Below are 25,864 nucleotides of genomic sequence, written 5' to 3'. Positions count from 1 at the left end.
ATTCAGTGGCCAAGCATGTCACCAGACCTCAACCCAATAGAACACTTGTGGGGAGTTCTGAAAAGACAAATTGAACATCATTCTCCATCCAGCACCCAGGATCTAAAAGAGTTCATTCCTCAAGAACGGAGAAAGATAGATGTAGCTGTATGTCATCAACTTGTTCATTCAATGTCTAGAAGAATTGGTGCTGTTCTTAAAAATCAAGGAGGCCATACAAAATATTAGATTAGGTTGAATTTGTTGTAGGGTGTAATCATTTTTGCAACACCTCATTTAAATTAAATGTATTATTTTTCTTATCCTAAACATGTTAGGTGACCACACTCTTATGTTAATAAAAATAAGTTTGTGCCACACTAGCTCTTCTGTTGGGTCGGACCAGACAGGCTAGCCTTGGGCGGCCATGACCCTGTTGCCGGGTTACCAGTTGTCTTTCATTGGACCACTTTTGGTAGGTAGTAACCACTGAATACCAGGAACACCCCACAAGACCTGCCATTTTGGAGATGCTTTGACCCAGTCCTCTAGCCATCACAATTTGGTCCTTGGCAAAGTCACTTGGATCCTTACGCTTGCCCATTTTTCCTGCATCAACATCAAGAACTGTTTACTTGCTGCCTAATGTATCCCACTCCTTGTCAGGCACTACTGTAATGAGATAATCAATGTTGTTCACTTTACTTGTTAGTGATTTTAATGTTATGGTTGATCAGTGTGTGTGTGTTTGTGTGTGTGTGTATATATATATATAAAACGTAGCTCCGCCCCCTATTTATGATCACACCCCAAACTCTGCATACCTCCTCAGGACTTTGTTGTGAAGGTGTTAGTCAAGTTTTGTTCAAGTGCATACAAAGAATCATAGGTTAAAGCTGTTTGTAAAATTACAAACAGCTGCTTAGACGCAGGAGTACGATACAAAAGTTTTTGCAGAATTTACAGGCTTTTCATGGATAACAAATTTTTTTTGTGTAAAAGCTCATACGAACAACTTATACTCACATTATTTAAAATGAAACCAAAGACTGATTATGTATCGATTAGATATAGAATTGATTAATAAAAACAAAATCACCACAATACTTTTAATATATAAGCTTTAGATATGCAACCAATGCAATAGGATGAATTTATTATTTTTAATAGAAGTTTGATTGCTTCTGGTAGTATTTTCTTACGAATGTGAGTAATTCACTGACACTAAGTTATAATAGACTCTATAGGCTGTATTCAGAGTTTGTTACTTGAATCCAAAGTTATGTCAATATTTACAGTTTTTTTCTTGAGTAGAGGTATCTGAGTTGGCAATACCACCTTCAAACATTAGCAATATCCCCAAAAACCCCAAAATAATATAGAAAATATAGCAGACTAAAAAAGCATATAGTTTTTTGTTTGTTATCAAATGTAATAAATGAAAGCGATACAATTTTAAAATGAAAAAAAGGATGATACTGTATATGAATGAGAAGAAGACAAGCATTGAAATAAACATCTAATAGGAGTCTAGTATATTGCCAAGATATTACTGCACGAATAGTCCGAGTTGTAATTATCTAGCACTAACAGCACAGTAGCAAAGGATATCTGTACATACCAATCACAGGCACTCGACTTATGTTCACCACCATATTGTGGATGAAGCAAATAAAAAAAAAAGAAAGAAAAACCCAGCATTAAAGCCACTTATACAGGCTAAAATAATCAAAAAGTTTTACTTACTATCAGAAAGTAGCCTTCCCTCTTTTCTTAGAACTATTACTTTCCTGAAAGCAAAGCAAAAGCGTGAGTGATGATTATCTGTAGTAGCATATTTAAGACAGTGTTAACAAATGAAATTAGTTAAACATGTTTTATTGTGTTTTTTAAAATCCATTTAAGATTTTCTTCACTTATTCATATTAATTTAATGGCACTACTGTCATTATGTTATGCAGTGGCCCCTCTGAGGGACGTGGCCTTGGACTATAGACCCAGCTACCAGGGCTCAAGGCTCATGTCCTGGAGAAAAAATTTAAAGTGTATACATTTAATGAATATAGCAATCATTTATTTAACCCTACAAAGGAAAATTTGCAGTGCCATCTTGGCTAGGATATTAATAACAATAAAAATAAGAATGAACTATCTCTTCTGCTCTCTTCTGTTTCTCTTTCTCTATCTAGCTGGATGATGAGGCAGCTGGGGGTTATTCAGTATGTGAGAGCCAAGTTTTAATGCACTATGAATACCATGTTTTGTACTCCTTCAGCCATCAGGTGCCTATACTCTACTTCAGAGCATCTACATTAGGTATGATGTTACCTCATGCAGATTATTTAATTTTTTTGAGATGAGTGTGTGTGTGTGTGTGTGTGTGTGTGTGTGTGTGTGTGTGTGTGTGTGTGTGTGGGTGGGGGGGGGGGGGGGGGGGCGGCGCTGATGTGCCATAGGATTTTTACAGTTGTCTTGATAGCTTGCATTTGCTCTGTACGCTCCCATTGTACAGATGGACAGCCTTTGTCCCTTCATGAGGTGTGGAGCAATATTCACCCAAACTACAGACAAAGACTACTACAAGGACCTTGGGATGCACTGACTCAACAGGTGATGGTCATCAGTACACCCACACCATTGTATTAACTGTGTTAAGATTCTGAGTCTTCTTGGTCTATGTTTTCATAAAAGAACATATTTGCCCTTTTATGAAGGTCTGAGCACAAAGGAAAAAATAATGAAATATATAATATGAAATATTCAAAGAATAAAAAGCTGAGCACATCACTGCTCGCCAACATTAATTTGATCTCATGGGGTTCTGTTTGATCGCACAGCATATGGCTTATTAACAGATCAACAAACAGTTTGTTTTAGAGCCTTGCAATTAAAGGTAACAAAACACTACTAATATTACTGTTAGTACTACTACTACTACTACTAATACTACTACTACTAATAATAATTATAATAGTAGTAGTAGTAATAACAACTAGAAAATGGCATTTCCTGAAGAAAATACAGAGTGATTGCGCAGCCAAAACAACTCCTAGTGCCTATGGTTTTGCAGGTGGTTCCAAGTTCTTAGGTGGTTGTAAGAGCATTTCAGCCCGATCAGACATATGGTGAGAAAAAGAAGCACTTGAACTCACCCATGTCCCCTAAGGGTGACCACACCCCAACTTTAGCACATGGCCTCAGAATCTAGCCCTGAATATGCCTTTCAAGTTGTGTGCATGTTCATCCAATACATCAGGTGTTATAACTATTTGAGTAAATTAAGCCCTGCCTTGGAGTGATTGATTGGTTGGCAGTGGCCATATTCTTTACAAATGTCCACAGATTTTTAATAATTATTGATGAACAGACTCTATTGAGTAATTTGACACCACATTTTGTAAGATCTAAAAAATTACAGTGGATAGGCTAAAAGTTTCAAAAAGCTAATTTTTGTTGCATAAGCAATGAATCAGGAGAAAAAAAGAATATTTGCTGTCCAGCTTATTTTACATGAGATATGCTTGTTTATAAGTGGGAATAAAATGAATAGCACCTCCAGGGGCCCATTTCTAAAGACAATTCAGCATTTTTGTGGGTCACTAGAGTTTTGTGATGATTGCTCATTGTTAACCCTATCTTTAGGGTTAGCCTGCTGAAACCTGATTGGTCGATGGTGGCCATGTGTTTTAAGCAACCAGGTTGTCATTAACAGTACACCTACATATGAGGAAAAAGATGCAGAATACCAAGTTTCAGCTTAATTGGACATACAGTACCTGAGAAAGTTTTTTGAAAACTGAAGTTGTCGGTCAAATTTTGTTCAAGTACATACAAAGAATCATAAGTTACAGCTGTTTGAGGGAGTTAGATTTTGCCCCATATGGTGGCGGCCATATTGTTCATAAATCTAAACATGTATTTGACCAGTTTTGAGGGAGAAACTCTTCTATGCCATATTATACCGTTTGTGAAGATACAACAAAAATTCTAGGACTAGCTCCCAAAAGGAGGTTTTACATATTATGCAAATTAGCAAAAAATCTACATGGTCCAAACCCTTTCCCAACTAGACCGAACAATTTGGCATTGGTCCCTTTTTCAAATCTCTAAAACTACAGGACTAGTGAGCAGACAAAATTTCAGCAGAAATAAATAAATAAATAAATAAATAATAACTAAGTAGTGCAGTTCCTGCAGAAACTGTGAGTGTGTTGCGATGGAAATCTTCAGCATTGACTGATTGTAATTAGCAGGGAGGAAGTTATTTATATTTGGGTTTAGGGCAATCAGACGTCATCAAGGTATTTATTTTGGGGATTTGGGGAAATTAGCAATCAGAGTAGTATTTATAGTATATAGTATTTATATTTGTGTACAAAAGTAAGGGGTAAATGTAATCTTGCATTTACTCACACAATTTTGTCATTATGACATTATATATAAACATAGACATGTATAAACAGAACTTATTGTGTTTGTGGGGAGGGGGAGCTAGTAAAAATTAATGTGGTTTTTGCTCTTCACATCTACTGCACCTGCTGTTTGGTCAATTAAAAGACAGGGCTTAGATATGATAGATATTGTAAATTAATTTCACAACAACTACAACTAAAAGAAAAACTGTCTCAAGGTAATTTCAGGTCAGCTTCTGTTGTTTTTAGTTAGCTTGGCATGTGCCCCCTTCTCAAATGGCATAATTAGGCTACTGTAACAAGCATTCAGTTTACCTATGTCATAAGTAACATGAATGTCTACACCATTATCTCACGGATTAATCTCATGTTCCAAAACAAATGCAAAAGCAAATTGTTTAATTATGTCACGGTTATGATAGTATCAGCCTTGTTAATATTATGTTAGCATAAAGAAAATGGAACCATGAGGGTTAATGTTAACATTAAGTTGGCATTTTGGCATGAGGAGCTCAACTTATGTTGTAATCATCAGCAAAATGGTTATGTTAGTAACATTAAATGAGTAATCCCAGAGCCCTAAAGTCAGTAACTTTTATACAAGTGGAATTTGTAATAACAAGTATGCTAGCTAATGTTAGACTACATGGAAATAACGTTAACACCTAATGTTATATCCAAATTGTGATATCTAGAGTTCACTAAATCAAAACAGCTCAACTTTATCAGGCTAATTAACAGTCCGACGTTTGACATGTTGTCATATAAGTCAATTACGGTATCATAATGCTACTGTAAGGGATTTTTTCCTTAATGCATTTGGGCAGTCAAAAACTGACCTCCCAGAGACGGCCCTCTTCAGTCTTCACTCTTCTCAGGTGTGTTGCACTTGCCAAGCACAGAATCCAGGCGCTTTTTTTTGAGCGTTTTTGACAACTCAGAAAGCATGGTTCTCATTTCATTCTCTGTTCTTGGAGACCCAGACCCCTCAAACCCCCCACCCCCCATTTCAAATACTTGTTGGATCTACATGAATCACACAAATGACCTATTTTGGATTCAAACTGTCGATTTTCACCAAAATGTGACCAGTTTGCATCCCTGGGTTTGGGGCAATTAGCATCCAGGGATATATAGTACTGTGCAAAAGTCTTATGCAAAGAAATGCTGTAATATAATTAAATGTTTCTACATTTTAAAAAATACTATAAAGATGAAACAAAGTCAATATTTGGTATGACGATCCTTCGCTTTAAAAAAAAATAGTAGTCTGAGGTACAATTTGTGCAGTTTTATACTGAAATTAGCTGTAAGTTTTACTGAGCTTCCTGCAGAACCAGCCACAGTTCTTCTGGGGACTTTGACTGTCACACTTGCTTCTTATTTTTTCAGCAAAACCCAGCAGCCTTCATTATGTTTTTTTGTCTGAAACGTGGTCTCTTATGTAATATACTGTTTTCTTTACTGACATACAAACATTTTTCTGTAACATTTAATTTTGTGCTGGAAAACTAATGTTTGGAAATCTAAAATGTTTTGTACTGAATCAGTAATGTAGAAGTCATAAAATAAAAATCTATAACAAAGTTTGTACTAAAAAGGGTGCCTAAGACTTCTGCACAGTACTGTATTTATTTTGGGTTTATGGGGCATTGAGCAGTCTGGGGGAAATTATATTTGGTCTTTGGGGGAATTAGCGATCAGGGGTGTAGTGGAAATTCACCTCTTCAAGAAGTCACTACCAACACTTGAATGTGCCCTTTACCATACATGGACTTATTTGTCATATGAAACAGATTATTTTTCGTGATCTTCCTTCCACATCCCATAATAGTTATTTTCTTTCTTACCTATCTACTGGAAAAAGGGAGTTCAAAACTGCAAGGTTGCTAATTAAGATTCCTCAATTGCTCATGTCTCTGCTATGTGATAAGGGTATAAAGCGAGTCTCTTGCCAGACTAACACACACACATTCACACACGCACACATCCTTGGGAATAGGTGCTTCTTCTCATGCAAGCATAAAACAATATTTGAACAGATATAGTTTACATCATGGAAAAGATCACCATAGGGTGATATTTATTTTGGGTTTTTTTGGCAATTAGCAGTCATGGGGTATTTATGGGTGTAGGGGCATTTAGCAGTCATTGGTGTATTTATCTTTGGGCTTTTGGGAAATTAGAGGTCAGAGGGATAATTATTTTGGGGTCAGGTTGTATTTAAATTTGGTTTAGGGCAATTAGATCATGTGACATTATTTATGGGGCATTAAATTGAGGGGTATATTTATTTTGGGGTTTGGGTGTATTTAGCAGTAATGGGGGATTTAGGGCAATTAGAAGGCAATTAGAAGTCAGGGGGCAATTGTATTTGGGCTTTGGGGCAATTAGAGATTAGGGGATATTTATTTTTGGGTTTTGTGGTCATTAGTGGGCATAGTGGTATTTATGCTTTTAGGTGAATAGATCGAGGATCAATTTTGAGAAGAAATGTCTGTCTGTGTCAAAGTACCCAGATGCCTGCACTGTGTGTGTGAGATTGTGACATACTGGAACTCTTAACTGACAAACAGTCTGTTTGTGTAATTTTAACAGGTCTCTTTTACAAATTTAGAACAGCAGGATTGTTGTTGGCTTAAAACAAATGTTCAAAACTCAGAACATTCATTATATCACTCAATTAATGACAAGATTAGTGGAAGATGACTTTCTTGATTGATTTGATGTTAAAAAAAATAAAATAAAATAAATCCATACATTTAGCGGGAATTGTTTGATTTATGGCTGTTTAAAAATACATAAACATTTAGTAAAAGCTAACGCTGATGTTGCTAGATTTTTTAGCAAATGAGACTATTAACTTGCCCTAGTGTGAAACAAATGCTAATACTTCAAAAATATGTTTCAAAATGATTAGATATTTCGCTGTTTTTGCTGTTTGTGTTTGATGAACATTTTAAACCTTGAATGTTCTCCATTAAAATGAATGAGGAAAGGAATAAGGATGGATAGAAAGAGAAGGATGAGTGCATTCTCTCTGTAATTTGACATGACTGGTTCTGGTGTACCCAGGTTTGACCATGTAAATTTTGGTTGTTGTAGCTTGAGAATTGAACAAATTAGAGCAGTAAAATCTCATGGGGGAAAAATTGGATGAAAAAACAAGTGTAGCAGGAGAACGGATGAATATTTCCAAAAGCTGTACACAAGCACATTTCTCTGGATCAGACCAGACCTGGTAGATTTGGATAAGTGTCAATATCTCGGAAACTGTAGGAGGAGATATGCACAGAAAATAAGGTGGAATAATAATAATAATAATAATAATAATGATAATTAGAATTTACATTTTCTGAAGAAAATGTAAGTGGTCTTTGCCTGTGCAAAATTTGACACTGACATGCAGCTGCACATGCCAGTCAGTATGCGTACACGTGTACCCTTTCATTGAAGCATAACTAAATCAACCTATATCGTTAGCTGTTATGATTGTATTTTACTTGACTTTTTAATAGAATAGGCTTTATGGCAGTGCCTTCGCATGCACGCGATGTCACTAGAATATCCATAACGGAATTCTCCTAAGTCAGCCGAGCATTTTGAAATATCACATGTCTATGTTGTGGAAGTTTTGTGATTCCACTTATTTTGGGGATTAACCTGCATGTGATGTCACTAAAATACCCATAATGAAATTCTGCACACTGAGCTGAGGGGATTATTATCCCTGTTGAGAGTATTGTCATTCAGTTCTCCTCATTGAGCCAATTGTTTTGATATATGACATGGCTGCAGTAGTTTGGTGATTAGACTCAGTTTATGGTCTGTTGGGTCCTGATACAGATTTCTCAATGAGTGTGTATTGGGGAAATTTTATCAGGAATTTCACGTGACTCGTATGTGGGGATGGCAAGACAAGTAATTGCACACATCTCTGGAGACTTCCGAGCGATTTGAGGTTTGTTCCGTTTCTGTTAATCAAGCGGTGCAGGACTAGTTATGTGCCGAAGATTTCCTATGGAGATAGTAAATCTAAACAGTGTCTCTGTTTGTCTGTTTGCTCATCTAGACTTGTTTTACATTAGTGTGTATTGCGAAACCCGACAGGATATTCCACGTGACATGCACGAGGGATCAGTTTCCAAATGGGATCTCCTGATTCTCTGGACCAAGCCGAACACTTGGACACGTCATTTATGTCTGTGTCACTGACGGCGTGGGAGTTAGAGGGGGTCCAAAATTTCCCATTACTATGGGGCCAGAATAACACCGTTTTCTGGACATTTTCAGCAAAAATTCTGAAACACAATGTGTATACGCTGGGTCTACTCCTTAATGTACGAGAGGATACGTGATACGTGCATGTCAGCCAAACTTGATGGTGGCGCAAATGGTACAAGACTAGTTACATGCCAAAAAAGTGTCCGGAAGAATAAAAAAAGAACTAGAATTTACATTTTCTGAAGAAAATGTGAGTGGTGCTTGCCCGTGCGGAATTCAAGACCATCATGCGAGGAGGTGGCGCTACATGTGTGTACATGTTTGTTGAAGCATAACTAATTTGACTTATATAAGTAGCTGTAATGATTGTATTTAAATCGAGTTTTTAATATAATAGGATTTATGGCAGTCTGAATACCCATAATGCAATTCTCCTCATTGAGCCAAGCGTTTTGATATGTCACATGCCTTTGTTGTGGTAGTTTTGTGATTCCTTTTATTTTGGGGGTTGACATTACATGACGTAGCATAGCGAGCACCACTATTAATCAGTATGTGCAATTATAATAGTGATGCTTGCATTGTATAGCAAGCAAAACTAATAAAAATAACTAGATAAGTAAAGATTGTCACGACAAACTTTGATGTTGGCTTGACAAAGCCAGTCTGAAAGTGTAAAATAGTTCAGTTCAGTGTGAAATCTGAAGATAATGTGCAGTTTTAAGAAAGAGAGACAGATGGATAGGGTGCCAATACTTGTAGAGTTGATTAGCTAGCTAGCATTGCAATGTCTATTTAACTAAATAAAATATATCATTCAACAAGTGCTTTCATGACATTATTATTCAACTCTGTAATGTTCATTTAACTGAATAAAATGTATAAATTAAACAAGTTATTTCATGCCATTTATTATTTGGGGGCATTCTACACCTGTTTATAATTTGCAAAAAAATCTTTGAATAAGTTCATTCCTCATGTGGAGCCTTCCTTCATCCTCCTCTATCCACTTCTGGGTCAGGCAGTTTTGCCATTCTGCACATGTTCTGCAAGACAGCTGTGGTTTGATGAAAAGAGCAACCTTGAAGGTAGCCTCCATTAGTGTAATGGCATCTCCATCTAAAACATACAAATAAATTTTATTCACTTTATCCATTTTGAGTTGTCTGTTTAGTTTAAATGCTTTCGTTTTGGAATATCTGCTCTTCAAAACACCAAAGAGACACTCCTGTCTGGCCCTGGATCTTTTATTTCCCTGGTTATGTTTTGATTGTAAACAGAACAAAATATAATAGGCAACCACACTGCTTACCTATTATCACCACTGCCATTACTTTATTATTGTTTGTATAGAATAGTTTGCAGGTTTTCATTCCAACCAAGCAGACGCCACACCTGAGTCTATTGAAAGCCAAGGTCAACTGATTAAACAGGTGGAATCAGATATTGCTCCTGCTTGATTGGAATGAAAACCTGCACCCACACTGGTCCTTTGTGGATAAGATTGGACACCCCTGCTATAGAATAATAGAATGCAGTACATGCAGTACACACCAATACCCTCTTATTAAAGATTTACAGCCGTATGTCGTACCACATTTCTGCTGGTGTTTGCTCATTGATCACAGGAGTTATCGGGAATGGCTGTAAAGGATATCTTGAGTCATCTAGCCAACCATTTTGCTAGCTTTCCTCCAGATATACATTGATGTCATTACAATAAAGGCTTTTGTGTTAAGGACTAACACATAAGATTATGAGGTGATCATATTAGTATACTGTCAGGAACAGCTAATAACAAAATATGTTAACTGTATTCCAATAAATTTATTAATGAGTTATAATGGTGTATATTAATCATAATTTTATAAATAACCTTTCAAAGCCCTATATTTAGTAATATAAATAGGCAAGAAATTAGTAACTAGGCACCAATAAACAAATGTTTAGGTTATAACTTCAATAATGTACTCAAATTTTTTTTAAGTAGTTTAATGAAAGCCATAATCTAACCCTAACATACCTTGTATTAAAAATGAAGGCATCATGTGTTGCCTCAGGCCACCTTGCCACCAAATGTCTTATAATCATATTGTGATCTCCCTATGGCCTGTACATTGAGAGCATGATACCCTTTTCAAAACACATACACTGCCTCATCCTTTTCACTAGGGGCTTTCATTGGAAACAGTGAGCCATCCACTAGTTCTATTAAACCCGGCATCCTACTTGGTCGGAAAAACTTGATGGGTTTTGATGGGTGAATGCTCCTCTCCCCTTGGAAACCGAATGTAGGCAGGCACTAAAGCACTAATTGCCTTGGCCACTTGTGTTAAATTTTTAGAAATGCCAGTTTGTGACATTTTTGCTATAGATGCGACCTCACTTTGAAAATCGCCTTTTGCAAAAAAAAAAAAAAACGTGAGCCAAGGTTTGTTGTTTGCAAAACAGTACACAAACTTTGATGGCACAGCAGTGTCTACACACAAGCTAATGTAGACAGTCAGTTAGACCACCAATGTCTTCAGCATGGGGTTCACAAAGAACATCCCAGTCACTTGTTTCAAAGCATCCCTTCAGAGTCTCCATAGCCTCAGGGACCACTTCCTGACTGAAAGCGCATTTCCTGAAGAACATGCAGTATGAATGCACAACCAAAGCAAGTTCGTAATATGCTAATATGTTGCTCATATGTTGCTAGAGCATTGCTAGGCCGTTGGGGCAAAGACAATAGTTGCTGTCCAGTTCAGTTAGTTTAAATGATCGCAGCTCCTTTAAGAGCACTGAGGAGAGTTGTCTTTATTTTTTTGAGTTTCTCAAGAACTGTACGTCCAGTCGAGCTGAAACTTGCTATACTGCATCTCTGTGCTAATCTGCAAGTGGATGTTTTATGATGACCTGGATACTTAAAAAAAACCTTGGCTGCCATCAGTTTTCAGCAGGCATTTGACAGGCGCTGTCAGGAAATTGAGCTATTGTCACGAAATTTGAAAGTATGGTTCTTCTAAGGACCCCCTAATAATTGATACAGTATCACCCTACTTGGCCTCTGGGGTGGGGTGTTATTCATGTTCGTGCACTTAAAAACAAACATATCTTTTGTAAAATAAGGGTTACATTGAAACGCTTTCTATCCTTAACCCCTAAAAATGTGCCTTTTGGACCATTTAGCTCTGTCCATTTTTGATAATTTGCTTACTGTACAAAACCTACTTTCGAGAACTTTAGGATTTTTGTCCTATCTGACCAATTTTGGTATCAAACTACGCAGCAGAGTGTGACCCTCAATATCTATCAAAAACATGTCAACATTTGTAAACAATATGGCTGCCAGATATCAATCAATTCTAATGAGGTGGAGCAGGCTTATTCAAATAGCTGTCAAGATTTGTCTTATGGATTTGAACCAAACTGGAAGTACATATTTAGGTTCTGAAAGGCTTATGGCCAATGTTTTTTTTTTTGTTTGTTTGTTTGTTTTTTTCCTCAGTTCTCAGAATCCTGTCCTGTATAGGCCTTTTTTGGAGGTTGCAAATCCACATAAGCAATCATGAGTCATGGCTGTTTGAGGAAGTTAGGCTCTGCCTCATTGAATTTATTGATATGTGGTGCCCATATTGTTTACAAATATAGACAATTAGACTTCGTGCTTTTACGCCTAAAAATCATATAGGGTTCCAGCTCCTTCGGTGCTTTGGACCCCTACATATAGCAATATGATCATTAAATGCATTCAATCTGTTGTTTCTATTTGTACTATGTACTGTGTTTGTACTATGACACCTATCACCACAACCTGTATCAGTAGTAGCCTACAGATACTAGATACTTAATATACTTTTTAATTATTAAAGACCAGAAACAAAAAATAAAAGTTAAAACAAGCAAATGTTTTATTGTCCCTAAGAAAGAACATGGTGAGGTTGCATATTAACAGTCGTGTGTGTGTGTGTGCAGGAACACCCTTTACTTGGCCAGCCCTTCTTTATGCTCCATCCTTGTCACACTGAAGAGTTTATGAGACCACTTTTCAAAATGGCACATGCCAAAAAGAGGTAATATTTCACCACTGCAACACTGTCTATATTACTAGTTATGACAGTTTCATCTGAAATGATCCAAACTGGCAACTTGATAAGAATTTGCAAATTTGTTTTTCCACAAAAATTCTTTTGTTGTTTATTTGATTTTAAACTGAAAATACTATTAATTTGTTCTTTTTTTTTTTTTTTTTACTGAAAAGCATTTGCCATAGGGGAAAAAGTGATTAAGAAACCATCACAATAATTACTGTTAAATTTAAAAAAAAAATTATTTTACTTTATTTGTACTTTATTTGACTCTTTAATTCAGGTTCATGTGTGTATGACAATGTGACAACAGTGGGCTCTCTGTCGGCTGCACATAAAAATCCTGCACAATTGGACAATTGCTCACAATTGGACAAACTAACATAAATATAAGGATTATTTTTTAATACTTGGATGCAAATCCTTTGCAGTCAATGACTGCCTGAAGTCTGGAACCCATGGACATAATCAAATGCTGAGTTTACTCCCTGGAGATGCTTTGCCAGGCCTTTACTGCGGCCGCCTTCAGTTGCTGCTTGTTTGTTTGGGTCTTTCTGCCCTCAGTTTTGTCTTTGGTAGGTGAAAAGCATTCTCAATTGAGTTGAGGTCAGGTGACTGACTAGCTAAGCGCACCACTCTCTGCTGGGCTTTGCATTCCTGGGTTGAGCAGTTTCCGTACCACACTGAGTCAGTAAACTTTCTATAGCCAAACTATAGAATGTTTTTAGGATCGCTGGGGAGACCCTGAACTTCCTCAGCAGTCTCAGATGGTACAACCGTTGTCTGTCTTTGTGAACCATTGTCTGTCGTTGTTGTCTGTGAACAGCTGTACTTGGATGTGATGAGTCCAGGTCAGGTCCTCAGAGATGTGTACTCCAAGGTACGTGAAACTGCTCACTCTCTCCACCGGTGTCCCGCCCATCGTGAGTGGGGTGGGGTCAGCAAGCTTGATGATAGAAGTGGAGCTGTGAGAGGAAATATAGTTGTGTGTGTAGGGAGAGTAAAGCAGGGGGCTCAGGACACAACCTTGTGGGGCTCCAGTGCTCAGAGTGATGGTCTTGGAGTTAAACTTTCACTACCTGGGGTCTGCCTGTGAGGAAGACCAGGACCCAGTCACAGAGGGGGGCATTAAGTCCAAGGTCCCTGAGCTTGGAGGCCAACCTGTGTGGGACTATGGTATTGAAGGCTGGGCTATAGTCCATAAACAGCTCAGCCTTCAATACCATAGTCCCACATAGCTCTATACACTTATAGCTCTATACACTTCAGAATTCATCCTGCTACTTCTATCAGCAGTCACATCATCAGTAACACCAGTGGCCCAGTTCCATTTGCAGCCATATATGCCCATGTCATAACACTGTCTCCACCATGTTTGACAGATGATGTGGCATGCTTTGGATAATGAGCCCTTCCTTTCCTTCTCCATTCTCTTCTCTTCCCAACATTCTGGTACAAGTTAATCTTGGTTTCATCTGACTAAAGAATCTTGTTCCAGAACTGGACAGGCTTTTTTAGATGTATTTTAGCAAAGTGTAATCTGGCCGTTCTGTTCTTGAGTGTTACCAGTGGTTTGCATCTTGAGATAAACCGTCTGTATTTTGCAATCATGAAGCAGTCTCTTGATTGTAGACTTTGACAACGATATGCCTACCTCCTTGAAAGTGCTCTTGACTTGACTTGGCTAGATGTGGACCACATGCCTGCAAAAAGCAAAACATCACTGAGCCACCGCATCCCCTCACTGCTATTGTCCAGCATGCAAGCTTGTGCTGTTCTCTAGGTGTACGCCACACATGTACTCGCCCACTCATTTGACCATATCACTTTATTCCTATCTATATAAACCAGTGTCTATGGTTTTTGTACCACTGAACTCTCAATGTGCATTTGTAATGAGGAGTTTACATGCTCCAACCCTGCAGTCCCCTCCAAAAGTATTTGAATGGCAAGACCAATTCTTTTGTTTTTGCTATGCACTGAAGACATTTGGGTTTGCGATCAAAAGATGAATATAAGATGATATATCAAGACATTTCAGGGTTCATTTCCTGATATTTACATTTAGAAGTATTAAACAACTTAAAACATATCACTTTCGGTGGCATACCACTCAATTTTAAGGTGAGCAAAAGTTTTGGATTGCAACATATAGACTTAAAGTAAGTTGAAATACTAAATAACACGTAATATGTGGTTGGATATCCCTTGCTTGCAATAACTGCATCAAGCTGGCAATCCACTGACATCCCAAACTGTTGCATTCTTCTTTTGTGATGCTTTTCTAAGCTTGTACTGCAGTTTCTTTCAGTTGATGTTTGTTTTGGGGGGTGTCTCCCTTCAGTCTCCTTTTCAGGAGGTGAAATGCATGCTCAGTTGGGTTAAGGTCTGGTGAGTCTAAAACCTTCCACTTTATGTTCGCTTATCCGTTTTAACAACAAATGCAGTCTTCACAGGTAAAAGCTGTGGCTCAAACCAAGAGTAGACATTCAAAGCTATTAATTGTAATAAATCAGTCTAACAGGGCATATGGTTGTTACATATCTAGATGTAACATATCTAGTTGTAAATATAAGGAAATAAAAGCTGAAATGCCAATCTATCATCACATTCAGTCACCTGAAGAATAGTTGCTCTTCTATTTTCCCTTGCATATCACACTAATTATTGAGGACATTGAATATGTGCTATCACACACAGTTTTCAACCCTGTTTACTAGGGGTGAAATGCAGTAACTCTCTCTTTATCTGTTTAGTGCTCCAAATATCTGTATTCAGACTTAAACCTGAATTTTGTCTGGCCAAAATGTGGAAGTTTTTTTTATTTTTATTTTTTTATTTAATAAGAACCCTACCACTAAGGTAAATACTAAAAAGAACAGTGGTGTGACTCCTGGCTCTGACAGTTCCTCAACCTAAGATACCTCACACGATTTCATAATTTATCCTAACTAGAGGTGTGTGAGAGACGTTTATTTTTAAACCCTTATCACTTGTTTATTTATTTATTTATTTTTATACTTGCCCATGATATTTTCTAACAAATTGGGTTGGTTCTAATTTTACAAAATTTTACAAAATTAGCAGTCTAATTTAAAGCACCATCACCCTGAGGAGGCAGGTGCTAAGGTTGCTGGATTGCAGCATCCATTAACATGAACATAGTCTTTTTGTCCCACAAGATTCACCTGTGACTGCTGGTTTTTACCTGCATGAAAGTACAAACCTTCTGTTTTCTCTCTCGTGACAAACTACAAACAACTCCAAGTAGGACTGTACACCTGAGCAGGAAAAGATAGTGTTCACTATTATTTCTTTCAAAGTTTTACTGTGTTGTTACTGTAATTTGAAGCTACAAACTTTTCATTGTCTCCTTCCAAATCTCCTTCCTTTTCTCATTGATCTCTCACTTATCTTTGCATGTGATCTCACTTTGTGTTTACTAACATGGTCACGCAGTCAGTGATCTCCATTTATGTTGAGGAAAAGTAACCAAACTTTGTAGCATTATTCCCATTAAGGTTATGAGGTTTGGAACTTATGTCATCACTGGAAATATTTTTATATTTTCTAGTACTGGTCATCCACCATGTGCAAGTCTTTTCAAGTCTTTCAAAGGGCTAGTGGTAGCTCAGTGGTTAAGATGTTGGCCTACTGATTGGCAGGTCGTGAGTTCAAATCTGAGCGCTGCTACTGCTGGGCCATTGCGCAACTCAACTGCTCAGTTGTATAAATGAGATAAAATGTAAGTCATTCTGGATAAGGGCATCTGCCAAATGCCGTAAATATTAAGCCCCCACCATATTTCTAATCCCTATTGTTTTCCTTGTTTCATATACCAGGAAGCGTGGCCACATATCTCATGCACACAAACACACAAGCTCTAGACCAGAGTGTGCATCCACGCACAGATGTGTGTGCTCTCTCTTTCCACTGCACACGCACACATGCATAGTTCAGCTCGGTTCAATCTATTTGTATAGCGCATTTAACAGTGGACATTGTCACAAAGCAGCTTTACAGAAACATATAAATTCAGGAAATAAATTTATAAAAATTTTCCCATGCACACGTGCACATTCCTTTCCTCTATCTCACAAACACGCAACTCTTCTTTGTCTGTCCCTATTTAGAATTAGGTTCACAGTTAATTGGTATTTATTCTTTTTTCTTCCAATAAATGCTATATTATTGAACATCTTGGTGTCTTGTTGTTATCATTTTGATACTGCAAGATGCCAAACTATTCAGAATTAATTTTAATTAATTTAATTAAAATTAAAGTCAGTGATTATTGTTTTCAGCTAAAATTGAAGTTTTAATCATTTTGACTTATTTAAAAGTTGGTCATTTTATTTTCTAATTAAAATTCGAAACTTTAAAAGGAGATATTCTATGAGACTGATTATATAATGAGACTTTGCATTTCCAGTGCTTCCTGTATAAAGAGAACCATTTCCTTTACACCTGATACTAAGCTCTAGTCTCAACCAGATGTCCTGGTAATCTTTCTGGCAAGCTTTCATATCTGTATTTGTGTCTGTTTAGAACCCATTCATTCATTCCGAAAGATGTATTCATATTTAGTTACATCCAGACTATTTACTGATTTTTCATATTTCCCATAGGAGAGTCAAAAATCTTCCAAAAAAAAATAAAATAAAACTTTTTGATGCTTAAAGGAAAATATATATTAAAAAAGTCTTATAATATAGCAGAATGGGGTATGGTGGTAAAGACAGTGAACAGTAAAAAACATAACAGTACATTTTCTATATAATCCTTTTAAGAAGTGCTTGACTGTCATAGTAGAGTGACAGAAAGTGAGGCGCTGCATCATAGCAACTATCAAGTGCAGAGTTAAAAACAGCTGCGCAACTGTCAGTCATAGTGGATTCACATAACGATTAGCTTATCTGTCATTTTCTTTCTTTTTTTTTTTTAATTAATTATACTGTTTTGGTATGTTTTTTTCATTCCACTGTCCAAATACGAAGCGCCTATGCAAAATTTGTAAACATTATAAATATTTATTTTTTGGTATTTTTCATATTCACCTGTGCCCTCTGCAATTCCCACATTTTTAATCTCTCTGCTCTGACCCAACATCACACACATTTCTGGTTTCATACAATCATGGCTTTCTCTCATTTTTTATGCAACTGTGGTATCCTGATATGGATTTAGACATGGGAGTTGGGACATACCTTTATGGGGTTTATGTGTCCCACTTTTCACCTTGACAGTGGTGTCTTCAGACTGGCTACTTGTAGCTAGCCCCCAAGGTCTCAAATATAGCCCTCTAAGTCGTATTAACTATAATTACATGTGATATACTACATCTCAAGCAGACTTGATAATAATAGTCTGAAATGTTCAAATTATCCAGCTATTAACTAAGGCATTACAGTTAACATATTAGCACTCTGTTAACAATTACTTAGATATGTAATTCGGGTGAGTAAACAAAAACTGTTGTTTGAATTACAAACAACTACAAAAATGAAGTTTTTTTTTTTAAACTCAGGAATGTGGGTGGACTACCATAATCATTTGAGTTCAAGCATGCACATTTATCCTGGGCAAGATAACTTGCAACTGTGTATACTTCAAATCAGATTTTAATAATTTTCAGTAATTTTCTCTGTCTCTTAGATCTTCCTACTACATCTGTAGTAATAGAGATGTTAAGGCACTGTTAAGTCCTCTGTGGTTTTCTGTGCTTTCTCACGTTCAATTCAATTAAATTTTTTTAAACTCCCTGAGATGATATGACGAAGAAACCTTGAGAGGAACCACACTCAGGAGGGAATTCATCTGAGTGACAACGGATAGTGCAATTATAAATAAATCCCTTCTATAACTGTGTACTACATGGACAAATAGTGCAATTGTGTAACCAGGAAATTCATTACAGTTTTCACATGAAGTGAAAACTGTTTTGTGAACCTGTCCACTGATGGAGACCTGAGTGCAAAACTGCTCGTGGCAACCGCAGCCCCAAAGCCACCACAGCAATCGCAGTCCCAAGCCATTACAATACAACTGCCCATATGAACCACAGTCCAAAGCCATCTCCACGGTCCCCAAGCAGCACCATGCCCAGCAATCCCAAAGTTCTTCAGGCTGTCCATGTGGGGCCACCCCCAGCAGCTGCGAGCAATCTCCAACTGATGAGAACTCTAACCAGAAGTAGGGCAAAAGGATGGATCAGGCAGGTCCGGAGAGCAGAAGGGGTCAAGATCACTGGTATCTCAGGAGTAGCATGTGTAGCTTGACAGAGAGGGAGAGAGAGGGAGAGATTGTTAGGTATGCTTTTTGTCCCATAATGATTAAGGACAATGTACTTTCAGTGCAAGCAGGGACTCTGGCAAGAGAGCCAGAAGGTAACACAGACATGAGGGAGCCCTGGGACATAAAGCGGCCAGCCACTACACCGTCAACAAATCTGAGTGAACACATGAGAGTGGAGGGGCGACAGCATCCAAACATCCCAGTTCACCACAACACTCTGTGCCTGTGAACCCTCAAGATTTGCTCCTTTACCTAAGAAAAAACTATTCAAAAAGGCTTGACTAAACAAATATGTTTTCAGCCTAGACTTAAACACTGAGACTGTGTCTGAGCCCCAAACAGAAATTGGAAGGCCGTTCCAGCAGATCTACCCCCGCTGTAGCCTTCAATGTTCAAGGTACCAACAAATAGCCTGCACCTTTTGATCGAAGCAGGCATGGCAGATCATAAAAGACCAAAAGATTGTTCGGGTGCTGAGGCGTGAGATCATTCAGTGCTTTATAGGTCAACAGTAGTATTTTATAATCAATGCAAAATTTGATTGGGAGCCAATGCAGTGTGGATAAGATAAGGGTGATGTGGTCATATCTTCTGGTTCTAGTAAGGACTGCCGCATTCTGGACTAACTGGAGCCTGTTTATGCACCTGGAACATCCAGACAGTAAGGCATCCACATGAGATGATGGTAGCCCCATCCATACCTGATTGCTTTGGACCACCCCTGTTCTTCATTGGTGAGCCCGGTGTTGGTGTGAACTCACATCAAAAGTGTACTGTGGCGGCAGCGTGGTTGAGCATCAGCTGTGGATGGAGAGGAGGTGGGTCAAACCAGCAGGTAAAGCAGGGTGATTCTCACCTGTTTTTATTAGCCCGAGTTGATTTATGTGTGTCTCTTTGTGTTTGAGCGAGAGAGGGACAGAGTAGTAAGTCAGAAATTGCGGCCCAATACACCCCAGTTCCGTGTGGAGGCCACCGTCCCAGAGAGCACAGATTGCCAGGTTGCAGGAGGAATTTTCCGATGTGTTTTGCCTCTACCCGGTCACACAAACCTCTTAGAGAACCACATTAATACTCCTTCATGGGAGTAATCGAAGGAGTTCCACAGTGACTGGAGCAGCCCGGTGGTCTAGGTGCCCAAGGCTGACAGATCAGTCCGTTTTTTGTGTGGGCTTTAGAAAAGTCAATGCAGTGTAAATTTGATGCATATCCAATGCCCAGATTGATGAACTGCTCAATCAGTTTGGCGCAGCTGGATTTTATTCAACACTGGATTTAACCAAGTGGTATTGGCAGATTCCCTCAACTCCAATATCTCATGAAAAAAAACGGTCTTTTCCACACCTTTTGGCTTACACCAGTTTGTCACATTTCCTTTTGGGTTGTTTGGGGCCCCAGCAATGGTTCAACGTCTCATGCAAACGCACAATACATATGCCACTGCGTATTTACGTGATATAATCATTTATAGTAATGATTCACAGCGGCATCTACATCTGAGGGCTGTCCTGAGATCCTTGAGATGGGTGGGACTCACAGTGACCCCAACGAAGTATGCAATTGGGTGGGTGGAAATACGGTATCTGGACTTCCACTTGGGTCATGGTCAGGTGCATCCTCAAATTGATAAGACAGCAGAGATTGCAGCCTGCCCAAGACCCAAGACCAAAAAAGGGGTGAGGCAGTTTTTGGGGCTGGCTGGCTATTATAGAAGGTTTGTACCTAATTTTTCGGATGTCACCAGCCAGCTGACTGACCTCACTAAAAAAGGGTGCCAGATCCGGTCCAGTGGACAGAGCAATGCGAGCAGGCTTTCTGCCAGGTAAAAACTGTTTTGTGTGGGGGGCCTGTTGTTGCATTCACCTGCCTTTTCTCTCAATTTTGTTCTGAAGACTGATGTGTTGGACAGAGGGCCAGGGGCCGTTTTGTCCCAGATGGTGGAGGGAAAGGAGCGCCCTGTGCTGTACAGCCGGAAACTCTAGGTGAGGGAGACTAAGTACAGCACAATCAAGGAGGAGTGGCTGGCCATCAAGTGGGCAGTCCTCAGCTTCCGGTACTACCTACTGGTGTGCCCTTTCACCCTGGTTCAGATCTCACCCCACTCCAATGGTTCCACTGCATGAAGGTTGCCAAATCACTCATTGGTATCTGGCACTTCAGCCAAATAAATTCGAGGTGGTCCACAGATGGCTGCTGGGGGGTGGGGTGGGGGGTTGATTTATGTGTGCCTCTTTGTGCTTTTAGATGGGTTCCATAACCCATGACCGAGAGTGTGAGACTGCTTGGCAGAGCTTGAGAGACACCCAGACACACCCACACACACGTACACACCCCAAGAAGCGTGAACTTGAACCTGACAGAGCGAAAGTTATGATTGGTTTTCTGTTGAGTTTTGAAAGGGTGCTGAAATGCACACACTGAATAAACACAAGCCCAGAGCTTCGCTAAAATTCCAACTGTCTCCCGAGTCTTCCTCTACACCTTCCCCCACCAGGGTTCTACATGCACTTAGTCAGTGTGTCTCTTTACCACTCTCCTATTCCCCAGCAGGACATTGGACCAGTGATCTTCTCCACTGTCCCTGGTATCCAAGTGGGTCCACAGCTAAGGTTGCATGTGTACACTGGTGTAGGATCTGAAGTGAACAGGCAAGGAAAGCAAAGAAGCCATAAAGCTAGGAATCCTGCTCCCAGACTTAGAGCAAGTTAATTACCGCTTGTTTACTGATTGCTGGATTTCAACTGTCCTGTGAACAATCAGCAAGTGACAGGACATCCCTGACCAGCAGATGAACCCTCTCAGCCAAGAGGAACCTCTTTCAAACTTATTGATCTAGGCCGTTGGCCAAGACCAGATGGCTCACCCAGCACGATGGTAAAACTGAGCTCAAGAGAGTCTCCATCCACATCTGAAGAAAGTCTCATCAACCAAGAGCTTTAGAAGTTCATCACGAGGAGATCACGCTTGCTCCGAGACTCCGCATCCAGACTTGTTCCTGCAAAGCCTCCAACTCTCGCCTTCGCACCGCTGTGAACCATTCATCAAAGTTTTACAACCTGCCCACGAGACTCCGCCGGGTTCGCGCCTCACTCTGTTTATCTTCCCCATTGGTCTTTCGAGACGCTACATAAAGCCAAGCAGACCACCGACCAATCAACATCGCTGGAAACTCCTGCCAAACAACAATGCAACGAGGGAATCCTGGCAACACAAACGCAAGTATAGTACCTCCAGATTCTCACTGAACTGGTGCATTTAATATAAGTTTAAAGCCCTTCTAAATGAAGCGGATGTTAAATTTAACTGATAAGTGATGGTTCATTCAGGTCATGGTCTGAGAAACTGCTAGAAACTCAGAATTTCATTCACTCTCTTTTCAAAGACATTTTCACCCGTTTACGTGTGTGTGTGTGTGTGCTTGTGTTAGATTATTACTATTCTAAAACACAGAAACTAAAGTCTCATCTGATTTTTAAAGGCCAGTATCTTGTGTCTCTGTGCTTCAAATTTATTGCCTTAAACTGCCGATCTTGTTACTGTGCTCTTAATATAGTGTTTCACCATATTTAGGATATTATTGCCGGTGGCCACGGATGTAATATCCCATACACAATTAATAAATACACTCGTTTCAACTTATCGTTGGACGAATAGTTGATCAGCTATTAAAAGATTAAGTTTACCCTTCTGAGCTGATCTGCTAATTTCCTTACATTATTGGTGGAGAATACATCAGCTTAACCTAAATAGCTAATTTCCTTACACTGGGTATCCTCCTGCAAAGCACCTCTCTTGTGCGTGTTGATGATGGTGTTCTTTTTAATTTAATTAACAGACCCTCGCTTTGCTGGTGACATCTGGTTGTATCAGATCAAGAGTCAACCTGAACACGGGTTTAATAGTTGGCTGCTGGCAGTTTCCTATCTCTTGACAGGTCTGATTAGTACTCACCAGTGCCTCAATTTCCATATCCATTTTTGGCCACCAGCAGTAGATTCTTGCAAGGGCTTTCATTTTTGTGTTGATAAAGGTATATTTGATGTAACTGCTGAGGCACTGCAGCTGTCCCTGGCTTTGGGTTGACGACCCTAGCACTCCACAGCAGACTGTTCAGCATGCTGCTCCTCTTTTCTGCTCACATTTGTAGCAAAAGCTGGATCATGTAGGTGTTTTGGCCATCCCCACTGTATGTATTCAAGTGGTCTGAACAGCACCATGTCTCGGTCCGGGACCCGAGATGACTGCATGTCTAGGACTTGAGATGACTTCATGAGTTTGGACTGCTTGAAGGATTTCTGCTTCTCTGCACCCCAACTCCACTTAACCTCCTGTCACAGGACCTTATGTAGTGGGGCCAGCAGGCTTGACAGGTCTGGGAGAAACCAATGGTAATAGTTCAGTAACCCAAAGTAAGCTTTTAGGTCAATCACTTTATCTCCTGTAGTTTTTCTTTAACAGAGTATAACCTGTTGGTATTTATTTTGTGACCAAGGAACACTACCTCTTTGCTCTGGAACATGCACTTACTATGTTTTAGCTGGGGTTCCCTTTCCTCCAGCCTGCAAAACACTTCCTCCAGGTTCCACAGATATTCCTCATTGTTACCTAGGCTGGGCATCCTTAGCTACATAGATTTTGGCTGTAGTACCTTTAAGCTGCCCCAGCTCATCTTTGAAGACTTCACTTTGCCTCTTTAACACCTTTTCCAGGGAGATCTGGGGTGTGGTTGATTTACATTGTGCACAGCATGGATTTGTATGGCCAGCCACTGCAGCCACCCTTAGCCATTTAAGGTTGGCACTGTTCCTGCCACCACATTATCAGTAATGTCTTTGTTATGCATCCATGCTGCACTACGATCCAGGTCATCCCTTGCACATTTAGTCCCTCTTCAGTGTATGCTTTGAGCTTAATGGTTGAATTTTCTAGCTCTTTATTCATTCCTTTTTTCCGCAGGCTATTGCAAGTCATTTTTCTGTATCTATTTTCCTTTGTGTTTTCACCCTCCTCTGCTCAGTGTCTCCTGTATGAGCAGCATGGATGGTGGAACAGACAGACACCTCTCGTGTGTCCATCCATTTCACAAACACAAGATGTCCATCTCGAATCCACCTGATGGAGCCCCTCGCAGATTTTTTGGTGAGTGAGTTAGCTGCTTTCCGAGGGCAATCCTTCCTGTTGTCTCTGTAAGTCCCACATGCACCAAACTTCAAAGCAAACAAGTCTGTTAGAAGCTTGGGACTAGTGTAAAAATTATCCATGTATACATGGTACCCAGAGCCCAAAACTCTACGGTCCAACAGAGATGTCACAGCATCATATGACAGTCCATGGCCTGTGGGAAAGTTGTTCTTTCCTGTGTACACAGCAAAATCTACAGTATATCCATTTGATGAGTCCACAAGAACAAACAACTTGAAGCCCCACCTGGTTGGTTTGGCTTTCATGTACTGAGTCATTCCTGTGTTTGCTTTGCATGCCACCATTCTTTCATCCACTGCCAAATTTTGTCTTGGATGATAGATGGCCTTACATGCATGCCGGATAGTGTCCATGAGGGGTCTGATCCTGAAAAGACGGTCGTGTTCAGCTGTGCCTCTCTTTCGGTCATTGTCCTTGTCTGCATCTGGGTGACTCATGTGCAGATTCCATGAAATGGTGCGGTATCTGTCCCTTGACATGATTGTGGCAGGAAAAGGAACAGAGAAAACACTATCCTGCCGCCAGTAGTCTCTGATGGACCTCAACTTCACCATGGCCATGTAGAAGAGTAGCCCAATGTAACAGTACAGCTCACTGATGCTGACGTCTGTCCATTTATATTTATGGCCCTTTGCACGTGCCCTGGCAGCCTGAGCATTGGTGTTTCGACACAGAGTTGACACAGCAGTTGAAGAAAAAAACATTTTGAAGAGACTCATGGGAGTGTGTGCTTCACAGGGTCTTGGGTCTAGCTGTGGTCCAGGTTGCCGTGTGGGCAGGAATCTCAGAGCCTGTGGAGCCATGTCAACATCAGTCTCTGTGTTCCATGACAGAGTGGGCTGCTTATCTGCTTTGGCTCTCTTTGCCACAGGTTCTTTTTCACTGTTTTTCTCACGTCTGAAATAAAAAAAGTAAGCATTAAGTAAACAAATAAACTACATTATTAACATTATTGTGATGTTCACTGATACTAGTACTAATTTATAGAAAAAAAGAACACAATTACCACATAGCAAACATTTTACCATACAGTAAATAAATCACAAATTAACATCTGTAACTTCTGTTAAATAGTGAATGCACACTTGCTGTATAAGATTCTGAATGGAGTTGAAAACTGAACAATACCTGCGTCCACTTCCTGTGTGAGATGCAGGTGAAGGCGAGAGTGGTGTATTCACAGTCCTAAAAGAATGTTGTAAACAACTGTTAGCATTTATTTTTGGTATATGAATACTTGATGAGAAAACAGAATGCCAATAACAAAGAAACTATAGTCTAACACTATCAACCACAAATAATATTACCATATAGGTAATCTTTATATATATATATGGGTTACCAACATTTTAAATGATGAAGGTAATAATAAAGGGCTTTCTCGTCAGGACTGATATCCTTCGCTGGGTCCACTCGCTCTTCAAAATGCAAACGCTCGTCATCTGAGTCGCGCTCTTCCTCTGAGGAGAAAGTAATCTCTTCGTCGCTGTCCAGAACCAGCCGTAGTGCTTCTTCACCCGTGTAGCGTGCCATCATCCAAACGCGCAGAAAAAATTGAGTAAATTCTGTGATGAAGCTTGCCGTTTTATGCCATTTCTCGGGGGCGTGTACATAATTACCTGGCTCACCTCAGATCGTTTACATATGAACAGCGTGCTCACTGCGAGGCGGGATCACATTAGCGAT

General features: G+C 39.4%; 1 protein-coding gene across 6 annotated transcripts in view; it reads left to right on the top strand.

The window, feature by feature from the left end:
• Window positions 1-25,864, top strand: part of atg10 (ATG10 autophagy related 10 homolog (S. cerevisiae)) — a 70,523-nt gene that overhangs the window by 39,827 nt on the left and 4,832 nt on the right. For 5 of the 6 annotated variants that reach the window (XM_034312469.2, XM_026944008.3, XM_034312468.2 and 2 more), the window contains exons 4-6: window positions 2,169-2,295; window positions 2,492-2,589; window positions 12,573-12,670. In XM_034312469.2, the coding sequence (XP_034168360.2) occupies window positions 2,169-2,295; window positions 2,492-2,589; window positions 12,573-12,670 (323 nt within the window). The remainder of the gene's footprint in view (window positions 1-2,168; window positions 2,296-2,491; window positions 2,590-12,572; window positions 12,671-25,864) is intronic. The other variant, XM_053241206.1, reaches the window with a different exon arrangement.

The sequence above is a fragment of the Pangasianodon hypophthalmus genome, chromosome 17 (genome assembly GCF_027358585.1).
Source record: "Pangasianodon hypophthalmus isolate fPanHyp1 chromosome 17, fPanHyp1.pri, whole genome shotgun sequence".
Classification (NCBI taxonomy): Eukaryota; Metazoa; Chordata; class Actinopteri; order Siluriformes; family Pangasiidae; genus Pangasianodon; species Pangasianodon hypophthalmus.
The sequence above is the reverse complement of the archived record's forward strand: the minus strand, read 5'-3'. Positions and strand labels throughout refer to the sequence as shown.